Here is a 19,491-nt window from a genome sequence, read left to right as displayed (position 1 = left end):
GGGGACAGTTCGGAGCTTGGCCCTGTGGGGGGAGCCGTCTGTCTGGAGCCCGGGGAGGAGGGGCCTCAGAGTTTGGTGGGAAACCAGGCGAGGGCGTTCCCCGGGAGCCAGGAGAAGCAGGAGGAGAGGTGAGCAAATGGGTCGGAGACTGGACTTCATGGGGGTTTGACCTGGCGGAGGTCGCCAGTGACCTTGTCGGGAGCACGTGGTAGAGGAGGGCGGGGAAGGAGCCTGCCGGTGTTGATAGCCTAGGGCCGGTGCATTGCATAAGTTTAGCTCGTGCGTGTTCAAAGTGTTTATTGAACGCCTGTGTAAGTTTTTGGAGTTCCTTTGCAGTATACTTCTCATGTGCTTTAATTTTTTTTTGCGTGAAATATTTTTCTCTTGCACTCCTGATATAACCTTTCATTTATTGTATTTTTCAGAATTAGTAGATTGCCCCCTTTTTTCCACAGGGAACATACATTTTTCTTTTTTCCTACTTCCATAGGTGAGTTTCAGGTTTCACAAGAAAGCCTGGTTACACTGGGGACTGCCATTCCAGTGGTTCTCAACCTTCCTAATGCCGCGACCCTTTAATACAGTTCCTCATGTTGTGGTGACCCCCCAACCATAAAATTATTTTCGTTGCTACTTCATAACTGTAATTTTGCTACTGTTATGAATCATAATGTAAATAGCTGATATGCAGGATGTATTTTCATTGTTACAAATTGAACATAATTAAAGCATAGTGATTAATCACAAAAACTATATGTAATTATATGTGTGTTTTCCGATGGTCTCAGGCGACCCCTGTGAAAGGGTGGTTCGACCCCCAAAGGGGTCGCTACCCACAGGTTGAGAACCGCTGCATTAGACTAATGCCAGTGTACCACCTCCAGAAAGCCTGTTTGATGAATGAGTTTATTTCCTCCCCTGAGGCTTGTCTTCTCCCCCTGAAGATATAATCAAGGCAGAATAATTGGTAGTTTCACCCTGGGCAGTTTTCACCCTGGGGGTTTCTGAAGGGGTAACCTGAGTTCTCATTGCCCTGTGGCCTTTCCCTTTTCTTCTGGGAACTTGCTTTTACACTTGAACAGGGCTGTGAGCATGTGGAAGGTAGGTCCACTACCCACTCCCACTACCCCCAGGAAAGCAGATATATGTTGGCACACAGACAATAAATACTTTGTGGTAGCCTCTTTAAAACAGTCTTATGATCTGAGCATTTTCGATCTTGGAAATAAATTTCTGGTGGCACTGACCAGAAAAGTTGTGATCATTTTGTTTTCATTCTCTACTTTGCTTTCACATTTACTGAGAGATTTGCAGACCATCTTGTAAATTAACAGGAAATTTGGCAAAACAATTCCCACATTTATTTAAAAAAAAAACCAACATGTGAAATGTTGACTAATAAAACTGGTAGTAGAATGGATTTTGTAACCTGGCAGACCAAAATTTTCTCACTGGTTCATTATGTCAGCTATACATTAGATTTTCAGTAATATTAAGTATGATAAAAATTTGAAATTTAGAAATACACACTTAGAGCATTTATAATTTTATACAATTCTTGAGTGTGTGTATACGTGTGTGTATAATACGTGTATGTCATTAAACATAATTCACATGAGAACTAAAGTTATCTTTACAAAATACTTGCTGATTGCATTGCCTAGGCAAAGGATCTAGAAGCCAGTGATTTTTTGGAAATGTTGAAACATGAGCAAGTAAATCTTTTTTCTATTTTTTTACTTTGAGTGGAGTGCTATGGTGAAAATAATTATTATTACTTAATAATGAAAACATTTGAGTAAAGAAACTTAGATGAAAAATAGTAATATTTTACCCAGATAATACAAGTTCTAATGTTGTCAATCCTACAATTAAAAATTCCTTAATATTCTCTGACAACTCAACAGATTCAAACTCATGTTCACAGTAGAATGAAGACTTGTCTTCATTGCACAGCTACCCAGCAGATGACCCATCCTTAGATCCTCATGTAGAAGAATTACACTGATAGCAGCATAGTCAACTGCCTCTGCCTTGTAAGAGCATCCAAACCTGTAGTGAATTTTTATAAGAATTTATTTGAGCCAAACTGATGACATTGCCAGAAAGCAAGTTCTCAAATTCTCTGGAGAATTAGATTTGCAGTTTCTTTTTCTTCTTTTTATTTATTGATTCTAGACACAGAGGGGGAGAGGGGAAGAGAGAGAGAAGCATTGATTTGTTGCTTCACTTATTTATACATTCACTGGTTGATTCTTATATGTACCCTGCCTGGGGATTTGAACCCTCAACCTTGGTATATGGGGATGATGCTCTAACCAACTGAGCTATCCAGCCAGGGCCTGAAGTGTCTTTCTTTTTTTTTAATCCTCACCCCAGGATATGTTTTTATTGATTTTTTTTTAGAGAGAGGAAGGAAGAGAGATATAGAAACTTTGATGTGAGAGAGAAAAATTGTCTGGTTGCCTCCTGTATGCACCCCTCTAGGATCAAACCTGCAAGCTTTTGGTGTGTGGGATGACACTCCAACTGACTGAGCCACCTGGCCAGGGCTGCAGTTTCTTTTATGTATTGAAATTAAAGAGGTAACTAAGGAAGATTACATGAACAAGATTATATGCTTTCTTGAGGGTGATTATGCTTATTTCAAAGGTGTGTTAACCTAGATGCACAAAAACAATGGACAGGTCTTGTTTAAGGCAGAGATAAACCTCTTAACTAAAAAGTTATATGTCTGCAGTGTGACTACCCACCATGACCTGCATAGTTAGAAATTTATGATGATCAGATCACCCTGTGAGGCTCCTTACCTAGAACCCATTTTTCATCCATACCTCTGTTGATTATCTGTTATTTTTTATCCTCACCAGAGGATATTTTTTCCATTGATTTTTAAAAGTGGTTATCAGTTTTCTCATTTTTTAAAAATATATATTTAATAATTTCAGAGAAGAAGGGAGAGGGAGAGATAGAAACATCAATGATGAGAGAAAATCATTGATTGACTACCTCCTGCTTGGCTCCCACTGGGGATCAAGCCCGAAACCTGGGAATGTGCCCTGACTGGGAATCGAACCATGACCTCCTGGTTCATAGCTCCATGCTCAACCACTGAGCCACACCAGCTGGACTTTAGGATCTTTTAAATTCTTTTTCTTCTGGTTATTTCTCCATTGATATTTAAAGAGAATGGAAGGGAGAGAGAGAGAGAGACCAAAACATCGATGTGAGAGAGACACATCGATTGGTTGCCTCTAGCACAGCCATGACCCGGCCTGGGGATGGAGTCTGCAACCAAGGTACATGCCTTTGACCAGAATTGAACCCATGACTCTTCAGTCCGTGGGCCCACACTTAATCCACTGAGCCAAACTAGCTAGCCTAAATTCTTTTTTAAACAATTTATCTTTATTGTTGAAAGTAATACAGATGTACCCTTCCCCCCCCCCCCATTTGCCCCTTCCAGCCTCTCCCCTGCCCAGGCCTTCACCACACTATTGTCTGTTTCCATGGATGATGCACATCCTATATAATAAAAGCCTAATATGCTAAGTGTCCGGTCAGTCGGCCTTTCAACCAATCAAAGTGTAATATGCTAATGATATGCTAAAGCCACTCAACTGCTCGCTATGATGTGCACTGTCCACCAGGGGGCAGATGCTCCAACTGGTAGATTAGCTTGCTGCTGGAGCCCTCCCGCAGTCCCTCCCTGGCTGGCCAACCTCCTGCATCCCTCCCCAGCCCCGATCATGCACCCGTGGGGTCCTTGGGCCTGGCCTGCACCCTCTCACAATCTGGGACCCCTCGGGGAATGTGAGAGAGCCGGTTTCGGCCCAATGGCAGAACATCTGGTCGCTATGACGTGCATTGACCACCAGGGGGCAGACACTCCATGCAGGAGCTGCTCCCCAGTGGTCAGTGTGCTCCCACAGGGGGAGCGCCACTTAACCAGAGGCCGGCTCATGGCTGGCAAGCACAGCAGTGGTGGCAGGAACCTCTCCTGCCTCCATGGCAGCGCTAAGGATGTCCAACTGCCAGCCATCAGTTGGACATTCCCCAAGGGCTCCCGGACTGCTAGAGAGCACAGGCTGGGCTGAGGGAACCCCCCTTCTGAGTGCACTGGGCCTCTAGTATACATAAAGTTCTTTGGTTAATCTCTCTCCATCCCATCCCCTCACCTCTGCCTTCCCTCTGAGATTGGACAGTCTGTTTCATGCTTCTATGTCTGTGGATCTATTTTGTTCATCAGTTTATTTTGTTCTTTAGAGATCATGAATGAGATCATGTTATACTTGTCTGACTGGCTTATTTTGTTTAGCATAATGCTTTCCTGGTCCCTCCATGCTATCTCAAAGGTTAAGAGATCCTTCTTTAAATTCTTAATGACTTTTAAAATCTTACCTTCATGTCTGCCCTCGCCAGTGTGGCTCAGCTGGTTGGTAGTTGTCCCAACCACTAAAAGGTTGCCAGTACCATTCCCAGGGTTATAGCTCCATCCCCCATAGGGGACATGCAGGAAGCACCTGATCAATGCTTTGCACTCACACTAATGTTTTGGCCTCTCTCTCTCTCTCCCTTTCTCTCTCTAAAAATCAATAAAAAAGCCCCCAGTGTGGCTCTGTTGCTTGAGCATGGTCTCATGAACCAAGAGGTCACCAGTTACACCTGGCTGGTGTTGCTCAGTGGTTGAGTGTTGACCTTTGAACCAGGAGGTTACAGTTCAATTCCAGGTCTGGGCACAGGCCCAGGTTGTGGGCTTGATCTCCAGTATGAGGAATGCAGGAGGCAGCCAATTGTTGTTTATCTCCCTCTCCCTTCCTCTCTCTAAAAAAGTAAAAAAACAAACAAAAAAACCCCACACATTTAAAATATCAATAAAATATTTTTTAAATGTAATTTAAAAAACAAAATAAAATCATACCTTTATGTCTGAGAAAAAATATGACAATTTATTCAGGAGTTATTCAGAATTCTTTGGCCATAAATGGGAATGTTTGCTAACATTTAAAATTAGCAGAAGAAAAAAATTTTCTAGATCAAATTGATGTCTCCTAATTAAAATATTATAAAGCAACAGTGGAATCAAACATCTTTGGGAGAAATAACTAAAGACATATATTAAGCTCAAAATGATAACGTAGTAACTTCATGCAACATGTAAGGAGCTTTTAGTAAAGTTAGACAGTATTGAGTACTTTACAGTTTTCAAGATGTGCAAGTTTAACAATATCATCTATGGCCCTGACTGGTTTGGCTCAGTGGATAGAGCGTCGGCCTGCGGACTCAAGTGTCCCGGGTTTGATTCCAGTCAAGGGCATGTACCTTGGTTGCAGGCACATCCCCAGTGGGGAGTGTGCAGGAGGCAGCTGATCGATGTTTCTCTCTCATTGATGTTTCTAACTCCCTCTCCCTCTCCCTTCCTCTCTGTAAAAAATCAATAAAATATATTTTAAAAAAAACAACAATATCATCTATGACAATATCTTAAAGCCTCAAATGGATCTGAGAAAACTCCTTTTTTAAAATTTAACTTTATTGTTGAAAGTATTACAGATGTCCCCTTCTTTCCCCCATTGACCTACTTCATCCCACTCCACACACCCCCTCCCCAGGCCTTCCCAGCACTAGTGTCTGTCCATGGGCTATGCGTATATGTTCTTTGGGAAAAAAACCTTTTCTTGATCATTATTGAAGCTAGGCGATAGAACAATAACTCGTATTTTTGTAGATGTTTAAATCTTTCCATAATTAAAAAATAAACTATAGTAACACCTTACTTATCCATTACTAAGGTATTCCGATAATTAATTTTTCCAAACAAATTGAAGCTTGTCAAAGCTTATCATGCCCCTGCTGGTTGAAAATCATGCCAAGCTATTTTCTCCATGGGGTGATTTTCATGATGGTTGGGCATTCCATTGTTAGAGTCTACAAGCTGCTCACCAGAGTGGCCTTCCTAGTGGTGGTGTCTGAGACTGCCCACCTTCTCCACTGGTAACCGGTCAGCCAAGTGCCTTTTCTGACTCTGACCTAAATTCCCTGAGAAAATGACTCCAGGCAGCCAGAGGCTCTTGTCTCCTGAAGTGTTCTGGAAACCAACACTACCCCATTTTCTCTTCGGTATTCCAATCTTCTTGTTTAGTTTTTTTTTTTTTTTAATTACAGCAGAGACAGGTTACAATGAAAATTTGTTGACATGCTTTTTTGTCATTAAGTGAGGTTTATTGAAATACAATTTATATACTATAAAATTCACTCTTTTTATTATAAAGTTCTATGAGATTTGAAAAACAAGCACAAAATAAAGACATAGAATTTTTCATTGCTTTTTTTATTGATTAAGGTATTACATATGTGTCCTTATCCCCCCATTGCTCCCCTACCCCCACTCATGCCCTCACCCCCCTGGTGTCTGTGTCCATTGGTTAGGCTTATATGCATGCATACAAGTCCTTTGGTTGATCTCTCCCCCTTACCCCCACCCTCCCCTACCTTCCCTCTGAGTTGCGAGAGGTTCATCAATCTTGTTTATCCTTTCAAAGAACCAGCTATTGGTGTCATTGATCTTTTTTTTTTGGTCTCTATGTCATTTATTTCCACCCTGATCTTTATTATCTCCTTCCTTCTGCTCACTCTGGGTTTTTCTTGTTGCTCTCTTTCTAATTCTTTAAATTGTAGAGTTAGATGATTTATTACCATTTTTTCTTGTTTTCTGAGGTAGGTCTGTAGAGCTATAAACTTCCCTCTCAGGACTGCTTTCACTGTATCCGATTGATTTTGGATTGTTGTGTTTTCATTGTCATTCATTTTCAGGATGTTTTAAATTTCTTCTTTGATCTCTTTGGTAACCCAATCATTGTTTAATAGCATGCTATTAAGTTTCCAAGTGTTTGAATTTTTTTATTGTTTTTTATTGTAGTTTATTTCTAATATTATGCCATTGTGATCTGAGAAGATGCTTGATATGATTTCAATCTTCTTAAATTTGGAGAGACTTTGCCTGTGACCTAATATGTGGTCTATCTTTGAAAATGTCCCATGTGCACTTGAGAAGAACGTATATTCCGTGGCTTTGGGGTGAATTGTTCTGAAGATGTCAATTAAGTCCATCTGATCTAGTGAGTCATTTAGGATTGCTGTTTCTTTGCTGATTTTTTGTTTAGAGGATTTATCCAGTGATGTCAGTGGGGTATTAAAGTCCCCTATTATGATTGTATTGTTGTTAATCTCTCCCCTGATATCTTCCAGGAGTTTTTTTTAATGTATTTGGGTGCTCCTGCATTGGGTGCATACTAGTATATGTTTACTAGGATTATATCCTCTTATTGTATTGATCCCTTTAGTATTATGAAGTGGCCTTCCTTATCTCTTGTTATGGCCTTCACTTTGAGGTCTATTTTGTCAGATATAAGTATTGCTATACCAGGTTGGTTTTTTTTTTTCATTTCCATTTGCCTGATTGATATTTTTCCATCCCTTCACTTTCAGTCTGTGTGAGTCCCTTGTTCGGAGTTGGGTCTCTTGTAGACAGCATGCATATGGGTCATGTGTTGTTTTTTTTATCTATTCAGCTACTTGATGTCTTTTGACTGGAGCATTTAGTCCATTTACATTTAAAGTTATTATTGATAAGTACTTGTTTGTAGCCATTTCTATTTTTTGTGCCTGTGTTCCTTCTTCCCTTTTTATTTCTTCTTTTTATACCAGTCCTTTTACCATTTCTTGCATTGCTGGCTTGGTGGTGATAAACTCCCTTAGCCTTTTTTTGTCTGTGAAGCTCCTTATTTGCCCTTCAATTTTGAATGATAGCTTTGCTGGATAGAGTATTCTTGGATTCAGTCTTTTGCTTTGCATCACTTTGTAAATTTCCTTCCATTCCTTGCTGGCCTGATGTGTTTCTGTTGAGAAATCATTTGATAATCTAATGGGATATCCCTTGTAGGTTAACTTTCTGTCTCTCTCTTGCAGCCTTTAAGATTCTCTCTTTGTCCTGAACATTTGCCATGGTAATTATGATGTGTCTTGATGTGGGTCTTTTCGGGTTCATCGTTTTGGGGACTCTCTGTGCTTATGTGACTTTTTTCTTCTTCACATTAGGGAAGTTTTCTGATATTATTTCTTCAAATAGGTTTTCTAACCCTTGTTCCTCTTCCTGTCGTTCTAGCACCCCTATTTTTCATTGCTTTAAAAAAGTTTCTTGGGCCTCCTTGCCTCCTCCCTCCCCCGGACCCTGAAAACCATAGATGTGATTTCTCTACTTACAGTTTTGCCTTTTCAGAATATCATATAAAGGGGAACCATTTGAAATCTTGCTCCTGGCATATGTCATCAGTTTGGCTCACATAAACTCTTATAAATATTTATTCTCTACAGGTTTGGATGTTTCTTACCTTCACATTATACGCTGGAAAGGGCATGGTGATGAAATTGACAAAAGGGTGCAAATGTAAACATGGTTGGAAGAGACTTCTCTAAGGAAATGATATTTAAGCTGAGATGTAATGCATGGAAAGGGCCAAGGGAAGAATATATGGCAAAAAGAAAATCAGGTACAGAGGACCTGAGCAGAGACTAAATAAGGGTGTGGTAGGCAACACATTGAATGCAGGAACAGATATGAGAAGTGAGTTATATTCTATTTAACCCGACATTAAAGAGATTTGCAGAAATGTAATCAATACTACTCCTTTAAGTACATTTTTGTTATTGTTGAAAATATAGTTCTTTTTTAATAAAAATATGTAATGGGTTAAAAAAAGAATATCTCAATGGTCTCAAACATGTAGCCTTTCACTTAGTATAATGCTTATCTTCCTTTTTTTAAAGAAAACTTTATTTTGAAATATTTTTAAGTTTACAGAAATGTTGCGAATATAGTACACAGAGTTCCCATGTACTATTTACCCAACTTCCCCTAAGGTTAATATCTGACATAAATTACAGTACAGTGGTCTGAACGAGGACATTTACATCTATACCGTACTATTAACTAATTTTCAGACTTCATTCAAATTTTGTCAGTTCTCTCACTAAAGATCTTTTTCAAGTTATGAATCCAATCTAGGATATCACATTGCATTTAGTTGTCCTGTTTCTTCAATCTCCAACCTGGGACAAGTCCCCTGTCTTTATCTTTCATAACCTTGATAACGTTTTTAAAGAGTATTAGCCAGTTTTGCTGTAGAATGACCCTCAATAGGGATTTTTCTGATGCTTGCTTATAATTAAATTGAGCAAATGCATTTTTTTGGGAAAATACAACACAAATGATGTTTTGCCCTCCTCATTGCATCCTACCAGGTGGGTACATGAAGTCAGTGTCTTATTACTGAAGATTCACTTTGACTACTTGGTTAAGATAGTGTCTGCCAGGTTTTTCCACTGCAGGTTACTATTATCTGATTCTTTAAAAATTCATCCATGTTGTTTTACGTATTAGCAGTTGGTTCTTTTATTGCTGAACAGTATTTTATTGCATGGATAGACCACAATTTGTTTACCCATTTATACGTTGATGGCCATTTGAATTGCTTACAGTTTTTGGCCTCGCACTATCTCATAGGCCTTGGTGTTCTCCTATTAAACGTAAATAATTTCACAGAACACCTTTATCCTGTTTATTGTCATAAAAATATTTTTTCTGCTTACTTCAGTTCTCAGAATTTACATTCTTATAGAACAGTATTTTAACCAAAAAATGAGAGGCCAATGATTTTCACATCTTTTTAAAAGCAGCTGAACCTGTTTCTCAAATGAATTCTCACATCTAACCCCTTCTCAATCTTCTAAGGCAGATTCTCAAATTTGAGCATCAGAATCACCTGGACACAAATGTGGGCCCCCCATCCCCAAAATGTCTGATTCATGGGCCTGGAGTGGATCCCACGACTTTGTATTTCTAATAAAATCTCAGGTGGTTTTGTTGCTGCTGGTCTGGGGAACCACACATGAGAACCACTGCTCCAGGGCACGTAGATGCTCTTGAGAACCAATTGAAAACAGCTGAATACCATGAAGATCTGACACTAAAAATATTGTAAAGGCCTTCATATGTACATATATAATATATGTACATATATAATGTATATTTGTGAAATACAAGTATTTTCTGATTGTTTCTATTTGTTTTTGTGATTTTTCTGAAGTCCATCTCAAGAATTAATACTATAAAGAAAACCTGATGGGACTTCTCCAGATTGTCCCCAGCCGATTAATTTCCCAACTGTATTGTGGATTGAAGTCTCCAGTTGCCACAGGAACCAAGATTTGCCTAACAATGGCTCGTCCAAGTTCAAGTAGGTCTTTCTTAGCCTGCCATCTCCTCATCTCTAATGGAATTTGAAGTACCTGAAAGTTCCTACACTTTGAGGGGAATGATTATATCGAAGTGGGTGCTGGGCAAGATTTTGGAAGAGGCCATTCTGTCCTTTTCTCCTTAGGCAAGCCCCTTCCAAGACAGGTCAGAGATGATCTCTTAATAGTTAAGGTAAGTCTGTTTAAGACTTTGTTGCTTCTCATAAAATATTTGCACTTACGCCTTTCACACATGATTTGTATTTTAAACCCTTCAGCTCTCTGCAGGAGAGTAAAGCTGATGATTGTCCTACAGGGTAATATTGGATTAAATTTTTTTTACTGGACAGAAATGATTTGTATCTCTAACCAAACACAGGGTTGGCTGCCTGCAGCAACCAAAGCCAAACTTGTAAGACAGGTGCTGGTGAGAAGGAAAGAGGTTTATTCAAGTGCTGGCAACCTGAAAAGATGGGGGACTCTCATCCCAAAGATCATCTTAACATCTCAGTGCGGGCAGAGGTTTTTATTAGGAAGGAGAGGGAAAGCAGAACAAAGAAATCAGGGGTAGGTGGGGTTGAAAGTTTTCTATATGTAAGTCAGCACAGTCCATTCCCAATGATTATCTTAAAGCTGGTCAAGTGGAGGTCATTTTTATGGTTGAGAGTAAGCAAGTCTGGAGCCAGCAGCATGTCCTTCCCTGAAACTAGTTCCTGTAATATGCTCAGAAGGCTGCTAGCAATTTATGGCAGGCATGACAAGCCTGATCTTTGTTTTAAGGCATCCATCCTCTTCCCTGATTTGGGGAAATTATATGTTATTTAATCAAGAAGGTTATTTTGTTGATTAGCATAAGATTTCATGTATCCTCTGTAAATCTCTACCTGACAAAAACCTACAAGTTAATATATCTGGGTCCTTCCTCTGTAGTGGGTATAGAGTTTAACATATTTGTATAATAAATGATCCTTGTTAAACAGTTTTTCAGTGTGGCATTGAAAGGCCAAGTTGAACTCTTTTTGCCTCATTTTCAACTTTTGGATAACTTTTTCTAATACTACAAGTCTGCTGAATTGTAATAATACCTCCTTCTATTTTGCCCAATCTCAGGAACAATAAAGAGCCCAAATAACCCAGTTCCACTCAGCTGTCCAACCCTTAGTGTTCACAGCTATGCAGGACAGGCTGCTAGAGGCTGTGGTGGGACCCAGAAGCATGTGCTTGACAAAAAGTGGGCCACCTGGGTTGAAACTGCAAAACATGCTGGTGTGTTTTCCTTGAGCAGTTAGGAAATATTGTCTATAACACAGCTTTAACATTATAGCTTACATCCTGTTTTCCAAAAACCAAACCTGAGTTGACTTCTTTATCTGTTTCTAGAAATTGCTTAAAGTGGTACCTTAGTAGAAGTCACTCTGACCTGGGAATGTATTCATCAAAAGGATGACAGACTTTACATTTGAGGTAGAAAAGGCTTTCAGAGCGGGGGAAAGTTTTATGGGTGAAATTTGAAATCCTTAAATATGTTTGTATGGTTCAACCCAGGAGTCATATAAATAGTTACAAGATGTAGTTAGCATCTTGTTCTCTCAGGGGATAGATCGGACTACAAACTCTGATCCACCCAGATTAGATATTTTTTTCAGAAATATTCTTGGTTGGACAGCTTTAGCAGGCCTTATTTTTCACATCAGTCCATTTCTGAAAGGTATGTGAGGGTAGGCAGAGTGTTAACATGGCTGGCAGGTAGTTGGGCTGGTTATACCTAAAGGCAACAATGTGCCTGAGCCATCTTCATTCCTTTGAGCCTTGCTGGGAGAAAAATGATCCCAGAGAGCTCCAGGAATGTGGCCAGCAGGGAGCTGGAGCCTCTGCTTTTCTGTTTCTGAAACCAGTTCCATCTCTTAGTGTGTGCTCAGTCAGCCCAAGGGTTAACCTTGGTTGCCATTGGAAGACCAGAAAGTCCACTCCATCAGCTGTGGGACTCACTTCCATTTTTTGCTGAATTTTTCTGTTAGCACAGGTTGGCCACTCCTAGATGTCTGCTTCATGGCCCAGGCCAGCCCCAGGCAATGCTGGTCTGGCACTCGCTTTTCCAGGTAGAGGGCAGAGAGGGAGTCTCACTTCTCCCTGAAGTTTATGCTCAGCTCTGTACGGCTTACATCTGGCCTGCTGGAGCTAAGCACTTACCCCTCGCATGAGGGCCTGCAGAGCCGCAGTGTCTGTGAGAGAAGGGTGTTGCCCTCAGCCATATGCTGGGTCCTGACCTAATACTCTGCCACCCAAGAGACACAGTGGCACTGTCAAGTCTGGCTCCTTGTTCTTATCCTGGGATGAGGACATTCTCTTCAGGGGCAAACTCATACTGTGACCCATGTAAAGTGCTTGGCACAGCCTGGGGTGAGGTGAGCCCTCACTCAGTAATGGCTACTGCTGTGTTGGTCTGAGATCAGGGTAGAATGCCTGGAGGTGCAGAGCAAGGCCTTTGATCTAGAGGGCAAGCCATGGTCTGTGACTATGATTACGCACTGCCATGTTATTCTCTATGTTCAATTCCCTTTTGTTACTCCAAGTCTCTGATGACATCTTGTTGAAAAGTCTAGCTCTTATTTGAGCCGTAAAGGAAAAAGTCATGTGTCTAGGTTTAGGGCACAGCATTTGTTCACGGGAGGGGCCCTCATCCTGACCTTTGGTAGTAATGCTGAAAGAAGCTGTGTGTGTGTGCGCGCACACACACACACACACACAGCTTGTCTTTACTTTCATGAGGGAAGTTGCATGCCCATCCATTAATCTTCATAGCAGCCCTGTCCTGGGGAGGACAGTATTGTGCACATTAAATTGCGAAGGGAGCCCAGGATAGCAGAAGGTCAGTCATTCACAGAAGATCTCACACATGGGTGGAGGTGGAGCTGAGATTCAGAGCCAGTGCTGTGTGCTTGAAGGCCCTGCTTCTTTCTTAAGATGTTGTACATTCACACATCAAGGGCATGGATAGTGTTTTCATGATATAGGAATGATTTTTATTTGAGTATCTTAAAGTATAATGTCATACAAGGTCAAGTTTCAAAATATAGATATCTCCTGCTTTTCCAAAGTTTGCTCTACACCAGCGGTCGCCAACCGGTGGTCCGTGAGGTCCAAAAGGTTGGCGACCGCTGCTCTACACCACTTCACTATTACAAAAAACTAAATTAGTATCTGTTTTCGCTAACCAAAAGAAAACTGAAGAGGATTTTGCATTGAAAAAAGGTTTAAAACAAAAATAGCATTCAGCATTAGTCTTGCAGCGAGTTACAGAGACAGGGCACACCCCAGCAGCAAGAGTGGCCCCCCCAAGCTCCTTCTCTGGAAGCTACATTCAGCATCAAGCGCTACAGCTTTGAACTGTGTCTGTGAGCATCTGTGCTTTATCTCCACTTATTCTGTGCATCCATTAGCAAAACGTGCCCTAAGGTAGTTGCTTCTCTGCTTTATGCAAGTTTTCATAAGAAACACTCTACTTTCAGAGAGCAGGGGAAACCTAGGCAGATGATTGGTATGAGATATAAATATCCAAATGGTGCACTGGATTGATAAAGATTTTATTCTCTCTTTAGGTATGGCCGATTTTCGGAAACTTTTTGCAAAAGCAAACCACATAGTCATCATTTCAGGGGCTGGTATTAGTGCTGAAAGTGGGATTCCAACTTTCAGAGGAGCCGGAGGTTATTGGAGGAAATGGCAAGCTCAGGTTAGTAGTGTTTCCAGAATATTAAGAGGCTGTTCTGAATGAGGCCATAACAGAGTTTGACTCAGAACCTAATGATGGCTGAGACCCAGAGAGCAAAGTTTTGAAATTGGCAGTGACTCTTGTCCTGTTCATTTTGGCATCGACACAGTGTCCATATGATTAAGATCTGAGATTTAAGCAAAGCAGCCACTTCCCTTATTTTTTATAATTTGCATTTTTTCAGATAAAAAAAGTAGAATCAGAAAACCTTGATTAGCATAATTCATTACTATAGATATTGAAATTAAGTATTACACATTTTTAAAGTTTCTGTGAACTTTTCATATAACACTGAAGTTGAATTCTTGAAGGCCTAGAGGTTAATGTTCAAAACTTTATATGAAGGCCATTAGAAATTAAGTTCTTTGGGGGTGTAGATTTTTTTAAAAATTTTTATTGAGGTATATTAGCCATACAATAAAATTCACCAATTTTAAGTATACAATTCAATAACTTCTAACAAGTGTATACAGAGTGTAGCTACCACCAAGATCACATGTGGAACATTTCTGTACCCCGGATTATTCCCTCAAGGCCCTTTGCAGTCAGTCTCCTCCGCTCCCCCAGGCAATCCCTAATTTTGAGTGCAGGAAATTTTGTCTGTTTCATTTATTGTTCCTTCCCCAGCTCTGAGAACTCTGGAACAATGTAGGTGCTTAATAGATGTTTCTTGGTTGAATGAAAGCAATCATAAATAATTACTTCAATACTTGACTTCCAAATTTAGCAGGTGATTTTTTATTGTGTGAAGGGTTAATGAACCTGCCCTTCTTTCCTGAATGAAAGGTCTCAGGATGGCAAATGTTTAGGACAAGCATGTCAAACTTGCCGCCCGTGGGCCGCATGTGACCCACAACGAATATTTTTGGGGCCAGCGAATGTAACGGTATGTAAGAAACATTTTAATAAAAATTTCGTTATTTAATTTTTACAATATCCCGTTATACATAATTATTAATAACTACAACATTTGTTAATGACTGATTATTATAATCATGTTGCATTCATTTCCCTTATGCGCCTTACATGACTTATGCACCTTATGCACAAGTGCACCATTTCTCTCCACTAATACTAGCAGCAAATATTTTAGCTGCCAATTGCCATGTCATTAGTCTTGTACTGACTTGTTTGGTGTGAAAAACAGGAAATATTTCACTTTCAGAGAACAAGAAAAATAGGTTTATTTGTGTTATGCTTATTAATTTGTGCACTTATTCAGTGTCTGGTAAGTTAATGTTCAAGAAAAAATATTAATTTTTATTAAAATGTTCTATTATTTTATGTTAACAATCACTCATTTATTTCAGCCCTTTGTATTCAGCATGTCTCTATAGAAATAAACCTATGTTTCTATGAAAATTGAAGCTTTTGTTTTTTTGAGGCCCACATAAACTTGCTCCTTGTTTACTTGGCCCATGTTAGCCTTTGAGTTTGACATGCTTGGTTTAGGACAGTGGTCGGCAAACTCATTAGTCAACAGAGCCAAATATCAACAGTACAAAGATTGAAATTTCTTTTGAGAGCCAAATTTTTTAAACTTAAACTATATAGGTAGGGACATTGTTATTAACTTAATTAGGGTACTCCTAAGGCTTAGGAAGAGCCACACTCAAGGGGCCAAAGAGCCGCATGTGGCCCACGAGCCGCAGTTTGCCGACCACGGGTTTAGGATGTTCTGTCACCTCTCTGCTGCCCTCCAGGTAAAGCCTGGGGATGTAGACATGGCATCATCACCCTAAAGGTGAAGGAGAGGAGAAGGAAGAGTGAGGGCCATTAGGGTCCCACAAGAAAGAGGAGCCACAGAGAGCCTCCCCTAATTTAGAGAATCAGGGGATGGGGCTCATATGGTGTCAGGAGGAACTTACAGAGGGTGGTCAGTCAGGTCAGAGCAGCTGATTTTGTGGGGAAGCAATAGATTACGTTTGACTCCAGCTGTGTTCCCAGGACACATACAGGGTGGGGCACAAAAGTAGGCTTACAGTTGTGAGTTGACGAAGCACAGTTTATTCTTGTTTTATTAATTAATTACTGTAAATCCACTTTTGCCCACCCCTGTATATCCAGGTTCATGTGCTCTAAGTAGAGGGCAGGAAGGAAGGAAGTACAGGGTTGAAATGGATAATCCACAGCGTAGATGATCCACTCCCCAAATGAAGGCTGACATGGCTACCAGGCAGTTAGGGACCTTTACAGTAAAATAAAATGCATGATACCACCACTGCCACCACGGAGATACAGAATATTTTGGTCATTGCCAAGGTTCCCTTGTATGTTTCCTGTCAGCTTCCAGCCCTAGACAACTACTTCTCTGCTGTCTGTTCACTGTAGATGAGATTTGTCTGTCCTAGAAGAGGCATTGCACCTTAAAATACATATTCTTCTATGTTTTGTTAATATAATGTGTATGGTGAGTGTGTAACTGTAAGTGATAAAAACTGAGTTTCTCAACTATGGCCATTATACTTCAATTGGACATTTTACATTTCACTTTTTTTCCTGGACAAATGATACTGACTCCATACATTTTGGAGCTCCAACCTAAATTATCTTCTTGCATATTACTTTACCTCATGTTCATAACGTCCTTGAGGGTCAAATGGGACAGGTTGTATTTTCTCTGAGTTATAATTGGGGAAATTAAAACCAATTTCTCCAAGGTCCCTTGTTAGTCCCAGGATTGGGACACAGGCTGGTGCCCAGGCCCCTGCCCTGTGGCTGCCACGCTGCACGAACCTAAGCAGACGTGTGCCAGCTTGCACCCTCCCAGAGCTGCCTGCCCATTGTAGGGAAAGAGGGGCCTGCCAGTGTTTTCCGCCACTGCCCCCGGCACTCCAAGGTTCCGTTTGCGCCCCGCTGCCTGTGCTCTGGACGGAGCCTGAGCGCTCTTTCCCTCCCTGACTCCTGCCCCCTCTCACCCCCAGACCCTGGCCACTCCTGAGGCCTTTGCCCAAAACCCGTCCCTGGTGTGGGAGTTCTACCACTACCGGAGGGAAGTCATACTGCGCGTGAAGCCAAACCCCGGGCACCTCGCCATCGCTGAGTGTGAGGCCCGGCTGCGTGAGCAGGGCCGCCGGGTCATGGTCATCACCCAAAACATCGATGAGCTGCACCGCAAGGCTGGTACCAAGAACCTTCTGGAAATCCATGGTGAGAACCCCCAGCCTCACACGGGGAGGGAAACTAGACTTGAAAGCATATGTCCTGCCATTTTCCACCTGGACTCACTGACAGAATCTGCATTTTGACAACACACCCAGGTGTCTGGCGTGCGCCTGTTACCCCGCGAAAGCGCTAGCCTGCACAGCTGCGTGCGTACCCCTCCCTGAGCAGCTCTTGAGGGGGTTGTGCTAGAGACAACTGCCCAGCTGGGCTGAAGGGAACCAGGAGGGGTGGGCCATTGGACAGGTGGCTTTAGCAGGATCTGGCATGGGGGGCCTTGGCATTCCTGGGGCATCTATTTACTTTCCCTTTGTCCCACTTGGTACTGTCTGCTGAGGCTGTGCTTCTGCTAAGCCCTCCAGCCCTTAGGGAGCTACCCGCTCAGCGACCTTCACTGAATCAAGCCCACCAAGTTGTGACACACATAGGTTTTGTCTTAGGTCCCTCTGGCTTTCCCTCTCTTCCCTGACGACAGCCTCCTTTCCCCCTCTTGTCTTCTTACCCCTTTCCCCTCTTTGCTCTCACCAAAAATCTAATAAACCCATTCATACAAGAGCATCAATGGGCAAGCAAGGATTTTTCCCCCAAGGACATTTGCATTTAAGAGTCTACAAAACTTTAATTCCAAGGGATGCATTTCTGATAGTGGCTTTTCCAGGAACAGTGAGCCAATGGGGATGGTGCTTGTGTGCGTACGTCGTGAGGTTGCCCATTTTTGCCTAGGCTTATGGTCACCCTGATAATGAGGGTTGAGCACTGTGCGCTTGGATCCCATCCCTCTTTTGTGTCCTAACAGTGTCAGCCACCTACTAACCGAAGTCTTTTTGGCACCTTCTTCTGTTGGATCTAGGATACTTTCCACATGGCTCTTCTCGTTTCTCTGCAGTGTCAGATTGTAGGCTGTCACTTGCCATGTAGAATGTATAAAATCGGAATTCAGTTATTTTAAGCATTAAATAAGATAATATATACATATTAGTTGGGACTTTTTTGTTTGCAAGTGATGAGAACTCTCTTCAAATTCAGGTAAAAACAAAAGGAAGCCCTTTCTTTCATCAAATTGAAGACGCAACATGTTTTTAATGTGATACTTAGAAAGAAAATAATCTGCCCAAACCATGATATCATATTTTATTACTCCTTAGAATTCACTATTTTATACAAATAGAAAGGGCTTGTTAAAACTTATTTAGATACATATTTTTAGAAACTATCACTCTCATGCATATAAAAAACAAAACATGGGTAAAATAGAGTGGTTAAGATATTTCTTTTGAATGATTTCTGAAGGTCTCCGAGGTGTCAGTGACTGTGTTTTCCACAGTGTGTGGGATCGGTGATGCAGCATTTCCTAAAGGGGGATCCTCTCTTATCTCTGGGTTTCCTTCCCAAGCTGCTGACACACATTCTGCAGGTTTGACGTTGGCCTTTCTTGATCTTACCAAAAGGTGTGAGTGGAAGGGATCTAGATGACAACCAGGACTCATTTTTCTTCCCCAAATGGACCTTAACTGGTTTGTTGGCTGAAATATGCAGAGGCTGCCTTTGTCCAGTCAGGACACATGTCAGTCATTGGTGTAATCCTTCAACAAGTCTGTGCAAGTGCTGGCTATGGCAACCACATCACACCCGTCATGTGGCCAGGGGCAGTTACAGGACGCGTCTGAACTTCAGAGATGTTAACGGGAAAGTAGCCATGCTAAAACTGACAAAATAGGTACATTGGTTGGCAACACTGAGGAGCCTGGGAGAAGCTGACATCAGCAGCAGGCTCACTGTCTTTCTCTCCCTGCCTCTCTGCCTCTCCTTCCCTCAACTTGGCTCACTCAGAGTTACTTTACCTCTCCCTCTGTAGTTGATCACCTACATGTGCCAGCAAAGTAACGTCTGGCAGCTCCAGGCTCACTCTAACTTAGCTCTCTCCTCAGAAAACAAACCTCGGGGGGCCTTGATTGGGTCACTTACCTGCTTTTAACCAAACACTATCGCTAGAGGGATGGGGTACTGGGATTGGACCAGTCTGAAACGTGTATCCAAGCTTGTATTTTAGGATGTGATTGACACCTTCATCAGTTTGGCATGAGATAGAGGAGAGATGGGTCCTCAACAAAGTGACACTGGACAATGGAACAATGTGTATCCACCACAGTGTGTGTGACATGCTCAGCTCAGCACTGGGCACATGACAATATGTAGTGAATTGTGGTCACCATTATTGGGTGAGCTCAACAAATGGTTGCTAGTTTTAGCAGTTATTTTCTTCA

At 41.5% G+C, this 19,491-nt stretch overlaps 1 protein-coding gene across 7 annotated transcripts in view; it reads left to right on the top strand.

Moving 5' to 3' along the window:
- The first annotated feature begins 6 nt into the window (after positions 1 to 6).
- Positions 7 to 19,491, top strand: part of SIRT5 (sirtuin 5) — a 32,656-nt gene continuing 13,171 nt past the window's right edge. For 2 of the 7 annotated variants that reach the window (XR_002830035.1, XR_002830034.1), the window contains exons 1-5: positions 11 to 128; positions 8,374 to 8,549; positions 10,146 to 10,295; positions 13,893 to 14,026; positions 16,990 to 17,215. Coding sequence is in view for 5 of the 7 variants with exons in the window: in XM_014458403.2 (XP_014313889.1) it covers positions 10,181 to 10,295; positions 13,893 to 14,026; positions 16,990 to 17,215 (475 nt within the window). In the remaining 2 variants the exon portion in view is untranslated. Of the gene's footprint in view, positions 129 to 8,373; positions 8,550 to 8,598; positions 8,624 to 10,145; positions 10,296 to 10,439; positions 10,487 to 13,892; positions 14,027 to 16,989; positions 17,216 to 19,491 lie in introns of those variants that run through there. The other 5 variants (XM_023756499.1, XM_014458403.2, XM_006091769.3 and 2 more) reach the window with 5 other exon arrangements.

The sequence above is a fragment of the Myotis lucifugus genome, unplaced genomic scaffold (genome assembly GCF_000147115.1).
Source record: "Myotis lucifugus unplaced genomic scaffold, Myoluc2.0 scaffold_95, whole genome shotgun sequence".
NCBI lineage: Eukaryota > Metazoa > Chordata > Mammalia > Chiroptera > Vespertilionidae > Myotis > Myotis lucifugus.
Note: the sequence above shows the minus strand (reverse complement) of the source record. Positions and strands in the feature narration are given on the sequence as shown.